Here is a 19053-nt window from a genome sequence, read left to right as displayed (position 1 = left end):
TACACCGTGTTAGGTGAATGGAAGCGATTACATCTACTGGAACCATCATTGACTGACTGTCTGTTGAACAAGAGTTGAGTAATTGTACTATAAAAGGTAATGTTGGGTCAGTTAAATTAGGTTAGTTAACTTCAATGTCATAAACGTAAATTTTAGGTTGTCGAAGTAAGTTTATCAATCCACTTTGATTACTTTTACGTAGACACGCCAGTGGCATTATTAAAAGGAAAACTATATAACCTACAGTGGTAGCTCAAATAAAAAAAATCCTCATTAACAGGCCACCCTCAACATCAAGTGATTTTCAAATCCCCTTGTATTTATTTCACCTCTAATCACATGTTAAACTGGTGATTGTTGTCGAGATTCTGGTGTAGAAAGTTTATCTCCATAAACTTAATACACACTTTAATACACACTTGAGCTGAGTATTAGTAGGTTAATACCCTTGCAAAAAAGTTCTAGAATGCCACTAGTATTAGGATACGAAGAATAAAAATAAAATTCAATAAAGATAACATATATTACTTTATGTAAAACAAACTATCTTCATATTTTATAAAAGAGGTAGGCAGTCGGTTTAACTTTGCATTTGCCTATCTACATGAACCATCTGCAATCCAAATTCCGTACCCCGACAATAGCGACTTACCGAGTCCAGGTACTTAGGCACCAGCCGTTCTATCAGACTAGCACTGGCTGGCGCAACCTCGGAAGGCTTGATGATGACACAGTTCCCAGCAGCCACTGCACCGGCGACTGGAAGCAATGTGAGTTGTACTGGGTAGTTCCATGTTCCAAGCACTAGTGCCACGCCATAGGGCTCTTTCAGAATCTTCACACCATCAAACATGTTCGCCAGTGCCTTCTCTGGCTAAAATTTCAAAAAGAAAATCACCCTCATGTTTTAACACGAATTATCAAATATTTCATCAATAATGTAAAGTGTATCTCAGTAGACTAGTAATTCAGGGGTTATTTGAGAGCTAAAAGAAACTGTTTCTCTAGCTGGCAAGCTCTAAGTAGGCCTAAGTAAGATGTTAGATAGTATTTCTCTTCTGCTGTTTAGCCTACTTTTATTTAATCTGAACAATCTGTACTTCTCTGTTCATGCCATTTTTTGTGGATAAGAAATGATAATCTGGTTTAAAAATCTTGGTTTTGATAGAAAATGCTAGGGTATGGATAGGTTTGACTGACTAAAAATCTGTCATTCGTTTTAACTTCCTCTGTGTTGACTATAGTTTTGACCTCATCAGGTAATTCTGAACCATCGTCAGAGTTTAATTATCCTTTATTTATATATAAAACCTTACAATGAAGATGAATACACTTACCGTTTCAGGTTTCATCCAGTCTTTTAAATGTATTAATGTATTCCTAATGTCATTCTTCAATAAATCTATTTCCATTACATATGATTCCATCTTGCTCTGAAAACATACAAATAGGATTTAACCCTCCAAGTGTCCATAGTAATGGCATTAATGTCGGCCCATTTATTGCGCATTCGCATGGTTTTATTAAAATGTATCTTAGAAACTTAAAAACACTCTAAAGTAGGCCTATACTGTTTTATATATCATTTTGTTTGGTAAATTATGGGCTTCAATTTAATATATAAAACATTACAAAAAAAGTTTTCTACATTTTTTGTGGGGTTAACATTTCTCAAAAATTATAAAATAAATGAAAAATTTTTATGTTTGTGCTCAATAATTTCTTATAATTTTAGGTCTACAAATAGACTATTTTAAAATAGCCACTTCGTTCAAAATTTTATGAGGATTCCAAAAATATAATAATATAAGGAAGTAGGTTTGCAAATAAATGAGTTATGGGGGAAACCAGATTTCGTACATTTAGCGTTAGCTAAGAATGCATAGCCTAACCATAGCTAGGAATGTGGCGGATAATTTACATCAATATCACTACCTACTTCTTCAGGATCATCAACCAGCCCTTCAAAATCACTTAAATCTTCTTATAATGCACCACGTATATCACTACATTTTATTTTTAACACTAAAACAATGATAAACGTAATAAAACACATTAATCATCGGTGCGAGGTTAACCAAGTTGTTTACAAATACGCACGTCATCTGTCTGCTACAATATTTTCGGAACTAAAATGAAAAGCGTCTAGAAACAGACATCAGGAAAAAGCTTAGAATCTGCTGAAAACAACGATACCAATCTCGATCCAGTTCAATCTGATTCAGTCAGTCCCAGAGCCTTTGCCGTAAACGATGTTTGTGTGTCGCAAAAGCGACGCATAACACCACAGCGGATTACGCGACGCTTAACAATCGAAGGGTTAAAATCACTTTAAGGATACCCATCCTTAGACCTTAGAGTACCTAACTCATATAGAGCTCCCTCTTTTTTAAAGAAGGCAATGAAAGGGATGCTAGTAAAAAGGCTGCTTTACTCCCTCAACGAATTAGGTAGAGGATAAGCCCCTCATGAGATGCTTCGGAATAGTAGCCTGGGGGACAGCGGCGGATTGTTACATCTACATAATCCAAATTCTTCAAAAAATGGCATTAAGAATCATTGAGAACCTACAACCACAAGAGCATTGTAAACCATACTTCGTTAAAAACAAAATCCTTACCGTTCCAAACCTATACATCCTTGAAGTTGTAAACCTCCTAAAACTAAACCCCCCAAAGCTTAGGGAAAACTGCCACAAATATAGCTTGAGAAACACAAAAACAAACTTCGATATCCAACAACACAGATTGTCAAAAACCAGCAAAATACCCCAAATCATGGGGTCAAAAATCTTTAATGCTCTCCCAGAACATATAAAACAAATCAAATCTCCAAAACCTTTTTTTAAATCACTCAAAGAATATTTAGTCCAGAAACCATTCTACAAATTAGATGAGTTCTTTGAAGAGCACACTGCTCACCACAAAGATAGGCTTTAAAATAAACCCACTTTACACCATACACACACACACATTAACACTACAATAACACAACAAAAAAAGAAGATGACGATTCCCTAGTCTCTACGACTACGGAGAAGAGGACCAAGGTAAAAGGTAAAAGGTAAAAGATAAGTGTCTGTCTGCCAAGCCAATCCGTTAATGGCCAAGTTTTAGGTATTATTAACAATTCTTTAAATATTGAATATTGTATATAGTTTTATTTTATTTAAGTTTGTGAAGCTATCTAGATCCGGTAAAGATGGTGAACTCATATATAGCCTACAAGAAAGTAAGTATAGGCTAATTTGTCTTATATTTAACCTATCTATTTATAACCCATTGATTGTTATTTTTTTCCATAAGAAAGGCATGGTACCTTCTGAATTCCAGGGATTGCGGTGAAGATTAAAAGGAATTTTGAAAAGATGGCAATTGTTAAATCACAACTTACCATTTGATTAGTTGACCATTTCATTGACCTAAACTGTAGACTTGTAAAAGAAAAAAAGCTTTGTGGTGGCCTATTTGAATATTTTTTTATGTTAAGTTTTTTCTTTGATGAACTAAAAACAATGACTTACCTTGTGTAAATCAGATGAGAGAGCTGCCACAATTTCAGCCCCATTTTCTTCGTAAAGTTTCAACAGCTGTTGCAACTGTTGCTTACGGAACTCGTAGGGTTTTGTTTTTCCACTGCTAAATGCATTCCTCGCTCTCTCAATAATCTGTAAAATTAGGTCTATTAAGTTAGAAGGCATTTTTCAGCTTAAGAAATATAGGCTTAATAAAATATATATTTTGACAATATTAACAAAATAAAATAAATGAAATTTCCTTGATTTCCTTTGAAATTACCTTGTTTAGTGCGCAGGTGGCTTTCTAAGCGGCTGAACTATAGTATAGGTTGAAGGTTTTGGCTAAGTTGGCATTTTGATTAACTAAATATATTTTTGCGTTTCAATAAGTTAAGTAAAGGAAAATGGCATTTCAATGGCCTTTTTTTTAGTCTGAGTAGGAATAGGGTTTTCTCACTCTCTGATCCCAAGAAATGGGGTCCGTCTCAAAAAATATTACAAATCAAAGTATCAACTGAATCCGGACACACTATCTACATCTTCATAGCTTTGTGTAAAATAAGTTAACTGTTAAAAGTTTTAAGAGGGCTTCATAAATGCAAGTAGGCTAACACTGAAAAATACATTTACTCGTAAGAACAGTGGCAAGCTTGTCTAGTGGTAGAGTCCCAGGTTCTGATCACACCAATAATTTGTGGCTTTTATTTAGTAAAGCCCAGGTGATATACAAGCAACTCTTTGATGCACAACAATCACACATATCCGGATAAGGCACCTGGGTCTTCGGCCCGCCCCTTCCAGAAAAAAAGCAGTGGATAAAATTTTGAAATAGATTCTCTAACTTTATTAAACTCGGAACTGAGTTATATAATTGTTTTAAATATATTTTTTCTTTTATTTTATAAATGTACCTAGCTTACAGGCATTAGCTTTGACTATCAATAGAACTATAGACACTCTATCCCCATGTTGTATTATTTGTCACTAGGATTTAATCAATGGACGTAGCTGAACTGAGCCTCTAACAGATTGCAATGATGTAAATTTTCTAATTTCTGATTACTGTTAAAAAGTTATTGTACTATTTTTTGCGCCATAAAACCCCATTGATTAATTTATTCCCTCCACTTACCCATTTTAAATTGTTTTCCCCTGTATGCCTAATTTAAATTAAGTAAGTCAAGGGCGTACCCGGGATCAAAACTAGGGGGGGGGGCTTTGTAACATGGGCGGCACACCAGGGGGCCTGGGGAATATGGAATACCCCCCAGCACATAGGGGGCTCCCCCGGGAAAATTTTAGAAACAATATGCTGAAATAAGCGTATTTTTTTACGCAATTTTGAGACATTAATTTATCAAACCTAGCTCGATAATCCAGTGTTTATTTAAGTTTTAGTTTATGAAGTGGCTTTATGTCCGTCAATGGGGTCAGGTCAGGTTGCTTAGCTGTACAATAAATATTTAACTGTATTTTTGTGTCCTTGCCAACTTTTCACGTCCATTTATAACACCCAAAATGTGTGGTAAACTATTTTGAAGAATGCCTGATAACTTATGCCTTGAAGGCAACTAAAAACAAAATAATGTCACACAAAATAGGTTTAAATTAATTCATTATACTACACAAAGTTGTTAGTTTAGCCTATACATATTGCAAGAAATTGGTCTGTTTAAATTACCAATGTAGGAATTTTTATTTTATTTAAGAAATAAGTTACTGTAACTCAGAAATGAAAAATTGATAACATGTGCCAACAAATTTCATAAAAAATCTGTCCATCTTACTCATATTTTCTTGTACTAATAAAACTTTTCTTGGATCTCAATTTTGTATACCTTGTCCTGGCTTCTAGGAGGGGGGGGGCAGCTGCCCCACCCCTGCCCCTCTCTGGGTACGCCCATGAAGTAAGTTAGGATTTAATGTCAGGCTGATGGTAGAAAGTATGATTCATTTTGCTTCTGTTAATTTATATGAAATCTTACCTCCGTGTATTTCCCCATATCTGTGAAAACTGACTCGGACAAACAGCAATTCTCTGAAACAAATATTGTAAAATTATTACCGTAACGTAACCTAATGTGTACCAAAATCCTATTTTTTTAAAGTCTTATGAGGTTTAAAGGTTTCTGTTTACCTATTTTGAAATTTTTGACACAATTTTCTCCACACAGTTTTAAACTTAATACATTCATATTACTGTAGCCAATCAAATAGAGCTTATTAACTACCGGTAACTTATGATGTGCAATTTGAGTTAAATTGCTTCATTAGAGATCCAAGACGTTTAAGTTATCAGACTTCCATTGAATCTCATGACTTCAACTTGTAGGACATTGATACGGTAGGCCTACTTTTATCCTAGGGTAAAAATTCAGTTTCCACAACTCACCTTGTTAGTTTGTTACCGTAAGTTAAGTCCATCTCAATAGAAAAGGACGATGTATAGATTTTGTAAGGAACGGTATTTGAGGTAACTTAAAGTTATGACACAATAAAAACCGTTGGCTACTTTTGGGGGAAAATTTTTAATAGGCCATAGGCCTACTTTTTATTTAAAACCATGAAAGATTTTGTACCTACTGTGTTGTTGTTGACCTAAAATTGCATTAGACTAAGTTAAGTTCAATCAATTCAATTATCAATTATTTAAGATGGGGACGCCAATATGTGCGTATAATAACCCAACTATGAGTGAAGGATGAGTGTAGGATGAGTGGCGCAATCTTGTAGTCTTGTTAGTGACTAAGGCTGACATATTCCTTAGACACAGCTGTTAATTAATAGCCCATACAGCTAATGGCAACTAAGTTAAGGGACCTACAGTTTATAGTGGAATACAAACCAATTTTTCCTTGAAATTAACGAATTGGTTTAATTATCAGGATAGTACTGCGGATAGTCGTAGTACTCACTAGTGTGGACGTTAATCCACACCAGGGAGCATCGCATCCACAGTGCATGCTTATAAATATCCACAATTCATAAGTTACATCATACGGACCAAAATTAAAGTGTTACTGATAAACTTAAGTTAAAACCAAACTTAGCCTAGCCTATAGAACATAGGCTATACTCTTATATGACAAGAATAGTATATTGAATACTTCAAGAATTTTTAAAACATTAACCTATAAAATGATAACATATAGAACTAGGGTTAAAATCTAATAGGCTAACTTATTTGTGTTTTCCAGTTTTACAAACAAATTAAACTAGCCTATAAAATGGGCATATGGTAACTTACAAGCTACAATATTATTATCAATTTAATAATGAGCACTTGAATCATACAACAAATAGTTCAACGAGACAAGGCAAAACAAGGATAACGGTAGTAATGCTGCATCATAACAATGTTCCTACAAAATTGACAATGAATTAATTATTTATAATGTATGGCAATGACAGGCCTATTTAACAGACCTATTTTACTAATAAACAGCTGATGTCCAATGAATCTTGACATTTGACAATGACAACATCCAACGATGAATGGCGGCGGCTGGCGGATGTCAAAGCAACCAGTTTTTGTTTACAGACTGACCAACGTGAAGATTTAAAGAATTGGTTTGCAAAAAAATACAATTTGCCATACCACATAAAAATAATTACCTTCGTTAATATGAACACAGAATAACGTATTCAGTATTATTGTAAGGGGAAATTATATGTAATTTTTATTCAGCCTCAATTTATCCTTCCATATTTTTATTCTTCTTCATATCTCTTCTCTCCGGAGCTTCACCTATAGATCTACGAGTGGAAGCGCCATCCGTTTCTTCAACAAACTCCCAGCTGCGGGTCGCCGGAATTTTATCCCCCTGGAATTTTACCCCCTGGGCAAAGCTGACGTCACTATGACGTAGGCCAAAAGTTTGTTCGCGGCCGGAATTTTACCCCCGCGGATTTGGAAGTCTAATGAAAATAGTCAGAGCGTGATTAATTAGATTAGCGATAAAAACCGGAATTTTACCCCCTGTCCATATAACTAGAGTTTAGGCAACTGAAGATGTACGGGCCGGATTTTTACCCCCGGAATTTTACCCCCCGGAATTTTACCCCTCGGAGTTTTACCCCCTGGCTGATTTTAGAAATTGAATGATTGATTTTCTTATTTCTGTTTTTAATTAATTGTAAACATTTCATTATTTAGTAGCATATCTTTATTTATTTATTTTGTAATCTCAACTAAGTAAACAGAATTCGCTGTTTTATTTTGATCATATTAACCAACAGTTGGCTTCAAAGATCGAATCCTGACACTCGAATCTCAAAATTAATATTAGGGTTTTAATAACTAACTGTTGTAAACGTTCGATTAGTTAATGTTACATATAAATTAAGATAGGCTACTTAATAATAAAATGTTTACCATTAAATTAAAACTGAATGACGATAATTAATCATTCTCACTAATTTATATCTGGCCAGGGGGTAAAATTCCGGGGGTAAAATTCCGGGGGTAAAAATCCGGGGGGTAAAATTCCGGGGGTAAAAATCCGGGCCGTACATTCTAGGTTTTTTATAATTTGATGTGTTCTGATTAAACTCACAACCGTGAAAATATATGTTTAATTCCGCGTTTAATCCATCGAGCTGATGTCGCGAAACTCAAAAGTTCGCGGCCGGAATTTTACCCCCTGGTTTGTGACGTCACGTTTGCCCAGGGGGTAAAATTCCAGGGGGATAAAATCCGCTACCCCCCCCAGCTGCCACTAAGACCCTCGCCAGCAGAAAGTTTAAAACCACCACAGGAAATTTCTTGCTCCGTAAAAATCCCTACTTCTCAATAAAGGAATTCCTGGAAGGTAGTTTGGATGAGCTTAATTAGTAACATAGTGACCACCATGAGTACTAAAGTATGTTTTTTTTTACACATTTAAAAATTTTTGAGTCTTGTACATATGTGCGGGAAATAAAATAAGTTGTTTTTACGCTGACACAGCCTATTCCCATCATACGATGGGTCAACGGCCAAGAAGGTGGTAATAAGGTAATAACATAAATAGAGAGATGGTCATCTGGTACTATATTCTCTCACATTAAACCTCATCACAAAAAACCTCATCAGATAAAAAGCTTTAAACTATCAAAAGCAGTGACCCGACAACAGAACCTTAGACACTGTGGACGGTCTAACATTAAAATTTTAACATTTAGGACGGTAAAAACAAAAGATAATACTGCCGATAATACTGATAATAAGATAATACTGATAATAATGAGACAACGTGACTTCCGTCTAGACATAATTTCCGCCCGATCACGTCGTGTCTCGTAGGCCTACCATACAGGACCCAGCTGTTTGTAGGGTTAAAATAAGCACCTAGGTGGCGTCCCCAACTCCCAATTATTGATAATTGATAATTGATACAGTATCATCTTTCATTTTTACCGTCATAAATGTTCAAATTTAAATGTGTGTGTGTACGTGTCTTATTTATTATTTTATCAACTAACGACCTTCATATGAAGCGACAAGACATCTTCACTGGCCTATGGATGACTCCCAATAATATGAGTTGAAACCGGTTTCCATACCGCAACGCGATGGATCGCAAACATGCAAGTATTTTACACAAATGCTATCAGGAGGCTAAAATTCAATTCAAATCGTGAAACAATAACACGGAGAACAGAACCCAGTCTTGCGAACATAAGAAGCTATTGTTGAATATATTATGACATTGATTATGATGGCAGGTAGGTCATGATGAGCATTCATAGAAGCAGCATTGCTAGCATTACAGGTGTCATTGAATACATAATCAGTTTCAGGCGTGGCTGGCCTTGGATTTGAGGCTCTGGGTTCAAAATTGTGTTTAAAACGTTGTATCGATAGACAAACCGAATGTTTAAACTTTGATAGGTAAAACTTGATCATATTGACTTAAATAAACTGATTGTCTAGTGACGATTTTCTAATTCAATGTAAACGTATATGTTTTTTGTAGTATCTTTGACTGTTCATATATAGAACTAGACATTCCATACCCATATTAAAATTGTTGCCATAGTATTAAAATCAAAATTGGACGAAGCTGAAATAAGCGCTGTAAATTACTGATTTCTGTCAAATATTCAGACTTTTAAAGAGTAAGACAAACTGATAAGACGACTTATTGTACACTGTATCATCTTTTATCTTACGACAATAATTACTATCTCAGTTAAAAAAATAAAGTAGAAAATATAATTACACACTCTGGTGACTGGCTCACCTATACCTTTTTTAATAAAAATTTGGCAACAGCAGGTACAGTACCACGAATATTAGAGTAGAAACTAGAGAACCCGTGCGGCTCAATGAGCCGCATAGTATAAAACAACGCCGAGGAAAACGTTATGCTTCAATTCGAGTAATTCTAGTAGTTACATCTTAGAGTTGTTTAAACACTTGTTAGAAACTATTTTAAATATCCCTATTTGTGTCGTCAAGGTTCACCTACATTATTTCTGCTCTCAGTTTTAACTGATAACTTCTAATGAATGCTAAGCGATCTGCTTCAATTCGAGCTAACATGTTGCAACAAAGTTTTTCCAGCATTGAGAATATAAGAAAACTGTTGCCTAGACATCCCCCTAATCAAACGAATTTTCTCCGTAGAGAATCCTGAAAAATGGAGTGATATAAACCATTTAATGTGCTCCATTTTTTACCCACAAACTCTGGGTTATCAACTGGAAAGCCATAATCTGCTTTGAATAGGCTAAAGCAGCAACTTATCAATGGCGTTACACCATTGATAGTTTGTTAACGTATTTTAACGTGTTGTGTGTTAGTCACAGTATATGACCTGCATCAGAACGTTCTCACATTGTTCTTTGGGGTTTCTCTTAATACCTGTCCCAAAGTTTTGAAAGTATGGATTCATTTATCGAAATAGGTTGGATAACTCTTGTAGCTATAAGATTTGGATAGCAATTTTCATTTTCTCTTTTTGAACAGCGTATATTATTTGCCTCTCCTGAATCATAAAATTAAACTTGACTGTAACTACTCGATCGTTGAATACATAAACACTAATTCCTTCACTTATGTCTAATATTACTACTAAAATTCAGTAAAAAAAAACTTTGTATAAGTTTGTCCAAGGAACTGGCAACTTAACCTAGAAATAAACAATCCATCCATTTTTGTCTTTTCCTCAATTAAAGTAGAGCACGTACCTAATACAAAAGTTTACAATAAAAACATAAGGTCCACCAAGATTTGGTATAATCTTACTACTTGAACTTATCATAGTCAAGGCATTATTATTGTTTGTACTAAATTTTTTGAGATCTGTCAGTGTCAGAAGTAAACATTTCTCGCATGCATTAATTTGATCTGACATTAGGCAACTTTATTTTACCATCGTGACAACACTATGTGCTTCGTATATTTTTTCACTTCCAAAGTAAGTTGCATAGCAGAACAAATATTATTCATCTCACCAAGTGAATGTGTATTTTATGGATGTGTATCTGTTAAACCAGGCCTCTCTTTCTCTACTCTCCTTATACGCATAAGATACCTTATTATTAATTGTCTCCTCCTCCCGTTTTCAATAAAACTGATTAACTGTTTACCTTGGTCTTAACCTACTGAATACTAGATTAAAAATGGACCTTTTTTTAATTTGGCACAAAGATTTACCTATATTTATTCAAACTAGTGTACCTGTTGCTCGAAAGCGAGCAATTGTCAAGTACCGGTATTATAAAGAAGTTATTTTAAAACTACAGTAATAACAGGCATATTTTTCGGTGATTTTAAAAGACCCGACTAAATTCTTATGTAACTAATTGAATTAATACTCACGATATTTAATAGCACTTTGAAATAGTAAAAGCTTCTTGTTAAAATATTTTAGCATTTTTTGGACCCGGCCTTATTTGTTAGTGTTTCTACAAATGTTTCCTGACTTAAAGCTGTTACCAGTAAACATTTCTTGCATGTATTTATTTGATCTGACTTTAGGTAGGTTTACTTTACCACTGTGACAACATGATGTGTATATTCTTCATGGTTGTTTTTTACTTCCAAAATAAGTTCTTCCAACAAAACTGATTGACTGTTTAGATTTGTCTATAACCTCCTAAATATTACAAAAATCAATATTTACTCCCAAAAAGCTGGTGAGTTTCTTTTTATATACAGCTGTTTTTGTTTTTAAATTTGTTTTCAGTGTAATTCTTATGGGGAAAATGCGACCTTTGAGAGCGTTCTCGTGCCCTTAAGGGTAGGAGTTTTTACATTCTAAAACCTTTATGCAAAACTACGAATTGAGACGAATTATTTGACACCTCAAACGTTAGAATCGGTCCAGAAATAACGGAGGAGTTTTGTTCACAAAAAACAGCCCTCACGTATTAATATAAGAGATTAAAACATCAATATTTACTCCCAAAAAGCTAATGGGTTTCTTTTTATAAACAGCTGTTTTTGTTTTTAAATTTGTTCTATGTATTTCTTATGGGAAAAACCCAACATTTGAGAGGGTCTCACGCCCTTAAGAGTAAACATTTTAAAGTTCTAAAACCTTATTGCAAAACTACGTATTGAGACGAATCTTTTGACACCTTAAACGTTGAAATTGGTCCACAAATAAGGGAGGAGTTGCGTTAACAAAATACGGCTTCACGTATTATATATATAGATATAGATATAGATAGATAATTTTCAAACAATTCAGGAGACAGATTCGGTTTTTATTACTTACTTAAACACATTCAATGTCTCTTGATCAATAGAACATTTTAAATACTTCACAACACAGTCACTAATATCTTAGCCGTCATTAGGATTATTACGAACAATTAATTGTTCTGTAATGTTCGTCCCCAGTCTATTACTCTAACTAGGTATTGTTCCAGAAATAGCTAAAATGAGCATTAAGGTTTATCAATTTATCAAGTAACAGGCTTCACAGCAAGAAAAAAACTACAATCAACTGAAATAGTTGAAGAAGCAAAAACTATGGAAGCTAAATAATGCCTTTGCATGCAAAGAACTTACAACCGAAAGAAACTTTAGCCCAAGAAAGAAGATGATAAGAGTCGTCAGTTAGTTTTCTTTTGCAATAAACAATTGAAGATGTCAAAGCTATTCAAAGCCAAAAAAAGATGGATTGAGTAGATGTGAATTTTTTTTGTTCATGACCAAAGCTGTAACAACTAATCTAAAGGTCGAAACACAAGGAGCATTTAAGTTTACTAATTGGTTTGAAGATATTTTTAATTTTTATAGATAAATTGTTCAGTTCTTTTTAGCTAATTCCTCATACTGCAATGATCTATTTACCATAGGTCTAATGATAAGACCTGGATCCAGGACCGATTTACTTTTTCATTTCTATGTCCCAGTTGCCAAAAACGCCATCCGTTCAAATTTATTTATATAAATATATGTGCCCGTTAGCACGAAAACTCGAGCAAAAATCATGCGATTTTGATGAAATTTGGTACAAACACGTGAACCTACTTTTATTATAACGAGTTCACGAACCAGAATGATCGAACTATGGCAACAGGGAGGGGTTTAAGGGGGGTTTTACGGGGTAACATTTTTTTATATTTTTGACCTGACAAATAATTTTACAATTTCTTCTCAACCATTTTGTAAAGCTTTTAAAAACAAATAATTTAGTACATTGAGGTGTTTTTGTACAGTTATTAGTCATGGAGAAAAATTAAAAAATTGTTTATAAAAGGAATGTCAGTTAGTGCCTGAATAGAAAATATTGATATCATCTAAACATAGCTAACATAGCTGATAGATGAATGTATCTAGACAAGCTGGGACAGTCAGCTCTACATTTATCTGTATAAAAGATTTTTTTTTATTTTGGCTTTTGGACTATTTCTAACTTTGCATTTTAATGGCCTTAGGCTAACACTAGCAGTCCATAAAATTTAATAACAGTCACAAGACTCGTCTGTAACGGCAGCATAATATTGTATCAGAGATCGAACATAATATACTCCCTTATAGACTTATCGTTATTATGGATACATTTATGACAATTTCAAGCTAAGTTTGTGCTTCTTAGCGGTTTTTGAAGGCAGTACATTTTGTCTACTATTCTTAACTATTATCATAATTATCCTACGTACTCTAGCAGTTTGATAAAACAACTCTCACCTATCAAAGTCTGAAGAAGGATCGGTGAAGTACACGTAAAACCAACAATTAAAATACCACACACAGCTGACTGCACAATTGCCACTGACTGACTGACTCTACTAGCTGTATAAACAGCTGACTCATGATGATAAGATTGTTGCCTGCTCAAGCTCATTACTCTATGTAACCGGTAAACAAAAACAACCGCTCACAGCCATCTAAATCTTTGTCAATACAATTAGCTGTTTACAACAATCAACTGTCAAACTGCATTGAAAACCCAAATAATTGTTTGATAATTGGTTACTCTACCTGTCAGGGTCATATAATGTAGTTGTGAAGGTCAATCTCAAGGTCAAACTTAATGAGGATCGCAGCTGGGTGATTTGTGTAAAAAATGCTGTAGTTGGCAGACATGCAATCTACAGAAGCGGTATTTAGTGTGATGGTACGAAATAAACATGACTATTGTATTAGTCCAGTCAATCTGTTCCTAAAATAGGCCGATAGACAAAAAAAATACTAACAGGCTGGATTTTTTCCCATCGACTACTACCATGTAGACAAGTCTCCAGCCAAAAGTCCCCACCCCTAGCCCTCTTGCTTTTTTCCCTAGAGCCCTCCAAAGTTTTTAAGGGTGGATAAATGCAGTACTTTATAAAATCACTTATATTTCAGTAACTATTTCAGATAGACCTTACATCTTGTTGTTTTTAGATTCCTAAAATTACGGTCTAAGAACATGATGTGTAGGTTTTGTGATTAGTTTACTAGTTTAATAGTTATTTCTATCTTTAATAATAAAAATGCATAATTTTTCTATTTCATTTAGAATATTTGCGCATATTATTTTAAAACAAAGCTCCAGTAATTATCATTAATAAAGAGGTTTCAAGTAAATATTTTCTCCTGTTTATAAGCTTTAAAATGATATATGACTTGTCATATTTCGCTCGTATTGTGCCCTGTGACTTAACATTTGAAGTATAGTGTGCACCGGCTGCCGCGACCTCGCGCCGAGGCTCGTACCGACGCGACGACGACGATACTGCTCGGGACTAGGCACGCCTGCGTTGACTTTACATATAAATATTTATTGCTCTAGGGCAACTTATTTTTAAATACTACCTCTTTCATCATATTATTTGTATTATTTACAATTTAACAATCCTGGAACAAGACCAAGGATACAAGAAACATTCCAAGAAATAAGTAAACAATAAGGAACAAAAATAAATTATTATTTACCTAGTTTTAACAATTGATATTGGAGAACAAAACAACTTGTATAGAAAAAACATGTAATATTCATTTTTAATGAATATAGATCTAAGGTATGCACCAAGGTCAGCTCTCTCGATCTTGTGACTATAACATGAAAGCACTGTTTGCACTTATAGTTGCCAATTCCTACGGGCTTGCTTATGCTGTATCTTCCAGGTCCACTTCTATTATTGCACTGTTCGAACATTGTCCCGCACATACTCCACACATTTCTGTACAATTTAAAGAAGCCTTGAAGCAGCTGCAGTTGTTTCTACAAGATTTCTTGCAGTTGCAAGAAATGAGGGTAAAAACGTCCTCAGGTGCTGGAGGTTGGTTGGAGTGGATTGGAAAGAGCGTCCCATTTTGAAGCCTCCAACCCCATTCAGTTCCCAATATTTCCTTATTCCCCAGCCATTTTTGAACCTGATAGTACGACCTGTAAAATTTTCTATTTTTAATTAATAAGGTGGTTAAAGCTCTAAAAAATACTTCACATAGAACACTCTCAGTTAAGGTTGTGCATATCTTTCAATGAATTTGATCATAATAATAAAAAAATATATATTTAATACTAAAGACTATTCATACCAGATCCGGAACTAAATTAATTCAATTTGTAAAAACATTTGAAGTAAATTAATGGACAAAAATGGGGTCAGGGAATTTATGAACTCAAATTTTGAAACTGTTGATGATTGATAATTCAATAATTAATTCGGCCCTTGCATGTTGAGTAGAGACATATTTTGAACTTTTCATTTTATAAATTGTTTAAATTAAATTTAGAGGGTATTACAACAGTAGGGGGTTATATTAAAGGATTGATTGTTGTTTTGAGGTATGTTCTAAAATGGGGGGAGTTCGCGTTTCTACCGTAATTTGGAACAAGCTCAGCCGTTTGTAAATTGTTGATTTATAGGTTATTTAAAAGGGAACACGTTATGTAGCGATTTCAGTGAGCAGATATTTTATATCTAAAAAATACATATAAAATCCCTAAGATCTCGATTTTTGCGGATTTATTTGCAACAACACTAAAAGTAACATTAAAATTTCGCTTACTGAAACCCTAAAATCGTTATAACGTTGTGAAAATATTTCCATCAATGCGTGGCAATAATGTTGTAAAATCTATGGATATAGTTTTGCTGTTTCAAAAGAGCCATCGATCAACAGTTTTAGATCAGCAGTTAAGGGTGTACCGAATTGGTGCTTTGGGAGAAGCAGGAATTCACGTGGGACTGGAGTCCTCTTTTAAGAATGTTAACGAGTTAACGTTTAAGGTTAACATAAATTTTTATGGAAAATATCAAAACCAAAATATAAAAAAAGACTAAAAAGTTTTACGAACCTGTAAATATGTTGTTCTGCTGCTTCTGATGTTGGAGGAAGATATGCCTTGTTAAATTTAGACTTGAGAGACATTTTTGCCACTGCCTTTAAATATGCTATGAATCTACTTTCATTGAGACTTGAATGCTTAAAGAAACCATAGATTTTAAGAATAATGAATTCTTCCGCATCTTTGAGACTTGTTTTATCTATTTTACTGTCATAAAATAGCAATGCATTCTTCCGCAAATCTTCAGATTTTTCCATCAAATTATAAACCTTCATTTTGCCTTTCCCAAAGAGTGACGATGTAGTGTCGCAGCCAGATATAGCGTGTATTATAAGCAACACTTCTTTTATCGGTCCTATTTCATTTCTAATTTGATTAATATTATAATTCTTCGCGGAATCACCATTTCTTTTGTGAAAGTAAAGCTGGAGGTTTTCTGATATCGGCCGTCCAACAAGCAAAACAAAAACATCAGTATCCTGGCTCACAACAACTACTGAATTGTGACAGTGTGACTTAGAAATAGCAACTGCTGTTTCCACGATTGCAAGATCCGCATCTTCCTCAGCGACAAATGTTGGTATGTTTTTTTCATTAAGCTTTTGAACAAAAGACTCAAGGAGTCTTATCATGTTTTTCTTGTTTTTAGGGTTAGCCAAAAACTCATTTTGGTTTACACAAAATGTCATTTCTTCAGTGAAGTTAATCTGTTGGGTGTTCCCCCTTCTGGTCTGTTCAAGGCCTTTAGTTGTTGGGTGATCTGGGTAGCCATCGAAAACAATGTGACATTGATTCCCATACCGTTTGGGAACACATGTAACATAAGCATCGATTATGTTGCCATATGTTTCATTTGGTGTCCATACGATACTATGGAGAAGGTAACCACCATCGATGACAAAAATACGTGGTGGTAAGGTTTGGTATTCATCTTCCCTCATGACCCATTTCTCAAATATCTTCATAATGGATGACTTTGTTCCTTTCCTCATCATTTGGTTGTTTTCAAATAGGGAGAGTGGATACGGGCTAAGTTCGTATTTGAAATAATCTTTCAACTTATTTGTGCCTTGTGAAATACAAATTACTCTGTTAAACAACTGATCAGGGTCGATTTGGATGTCTTGGTCTTTTAGCTTGAAACCAGTTGCTACTGATGCAACCGTTTTTACTCTCTCGCTCCTTTTTAATTTCACATCTGCGAAGTTCTTGCCTTCAACTGTCTTTAAGCAGCGGAGTCCGATTTCATAAGCTTGGTCACAGTTCACACCGTGGTTTGATACCACAAGGCCAGATGACAAGGCAACAAAATCAATACCTTGCTTGAAAGGATTATGAATTTGAAACCATTCAACGAATTTTGCTACATCTTGTAGGTCTCTCTCCTTTCTACTACATCTCAACTCTGTGTGTTGATCATTGAATTTTGTTAAACAACCAGAGAACTTTTCAAATGCTTCACTTATTTGCAAAAACCCTGGTGCACAAGCAATAAATTTAGTTAATGTCCTCTCACTTAATCCACGTCCATGAGTAAGTCCTCCTATGGATTTAGATGAACGCATAAGCGTCTGTTCAATTGTCATGTCAGTCCAATTGCCAGTAAAAAAACCGTCTGTTCTTCGAACTGTAAAAAAGCTCTTACTAACAAATCTTTCATAATCTTCCTTTTTCAAGACTGCTTGTAGATTAAACATCTGCTGCAAGTATAAATGAGCAGACTTTGCGTACAGTAAGTGTCCAGCAGCATGAAAATACGGTATCATTTGTCTTACAGTGTAAAGGTGCAGTTGCCAATTACCTGTTCTCTCAGCACGAATAAAGTCTAGCACCAAATTAACGAGCCTTAACTCTTGGAGCCAAAGTTTTGATGTTCGACTTTTTGTCATTAGATAGGTACAAGTTTCTTTAAACAGCAACATTATTTCTTTGATCTTGCTATCTTCAGTTGCGCTTTTAATTGATACCTCATTAGAGGTGACTTTGTTATATATTTCTTTAAAGTGATTTTAAATAAGAATCTTCAAAGATGGACATTCTTCCAAAATAAGTGTCATTAATGCCGCCTGTGTCATCATGTGTGCTCTATACGATCTGGAATATGCATGTCCTGAAAGTAGATGGATGATAGTAGATTTTCCATAGACAGTGGACCACAAGTCTTCGATCCCACTTCCTTCCATAAATTTACCCAAACAACCGAGAAAGCTCATTAGGAGATGGAAGCCTCCCAACCTGACGATAACTTTCGAAATGCTGCTGTCTTCTGCGCTACTGGCGACTATGTCACATGCTTTCAAGAATAATGGCTGGTCGAAAGTTACGATGCAGGGCTGTTTTGATGAACTACTCTGTTCAGCAGCAAAATGTAATGCCGAATAAATCGCCGTGGGGTTTCCTGGATCAACATCAATGAACGGTAAGGATAGTATGTAGGAAGTTTCAAAGTCCACTCTGCCGTTGTAACAGCTATGCATGAAGCCAGACCACCCTGGAAATGGGATGTGATCAAGGGCGTAAGAACCCAACCACATGAAATTTTGTGAAGAGACAATCTCTTGTTTAGGCATATCCTCAGACAAATTTGATATTATAATATTTTTAAGCCACTTTTTTGCCTGTGGCAATACAACAGAACCGGCACATTAAATGAGCCTTCTAAATTGTACGATGTGTTGCGTGGCACTCTTACATCACTAAAAACTGCAGTTTTTGGTGTTATACACTTAATCCCTCCGAGGGCATGAAAAGTGTCCTTTCCGTCTAGGGTTCTTACATTAATGTCTATGTTGTCAAAAACGAACTGGAAAAAAGGAT

At 34.8% G+C, this 19053-nt stretch overlaps 1 protein-coding gene across 6 annotated transcripts in view; it reads right to left on the bottom strand.

Annotated features, from left to right (window-relative positions):
* The window catches only part of LOC128996404 (aldehyde dehydrogenase, dimeric NADP-preferring-like), a 61177-nt gene that overhangs the window by 24530 nt on the left and 17594 nt on the right, over positions 1 to 19053 (bottom strand). For 3 of the 6 annotated variants that reach the window (XM_054421720.1, XM_054421721.1, XM_054421719.1), the window contains exons 2-5: positions 5503 to 5555; positions 3524 to 3667; positions 1338 to 1433; positions 653 to 874 (exon numbers count right to left, since the gene is read on the bottom strand). In XM_054421720.1, the coding sequence (XP_054277695.1) occupies positions 653 to 874; positions 1338 to 1433; positions 3524 to 3667; positions 5503 to 5555 (515 nt within the window). Of the gene's footprint in view, positions 1 to 652; positions 875 to 1337; positions 1434 to 3523; positions 3668 to 5502; positions 5556 to 6764; positions 6875 to 6943; positions 7016 to 13646; positions 13722 to 19053 lie in introns of those variants that run through there. The other 3 variants (XM_054421725.1, XM_054421722.1, XM_054421723.1) reach the window with 3 other exon arrangements.

This window comes from Macrosteles quadrilineatus, unplaced genomic scaffold (assembly GCF_028750875.1).
Source record: "Macrosteles quadrilineatus isolate MER2022 unplaced genomic scaffold, UCM_ALF_1.0 Scaffold_6__1_contigs__length_79288215, whole genome shotgun sequence".
NCBI lineage: Eukaryota > Metazoa > Arthropoda > Insecta > Hemiptera > Cicadellidae > Macrosteles > Macrosteles quadrilineatus.
Note: the sequence above shows the minus strand (reverse complement) of the source record. Positions and strands in the feature narration are given on the sequence as shown.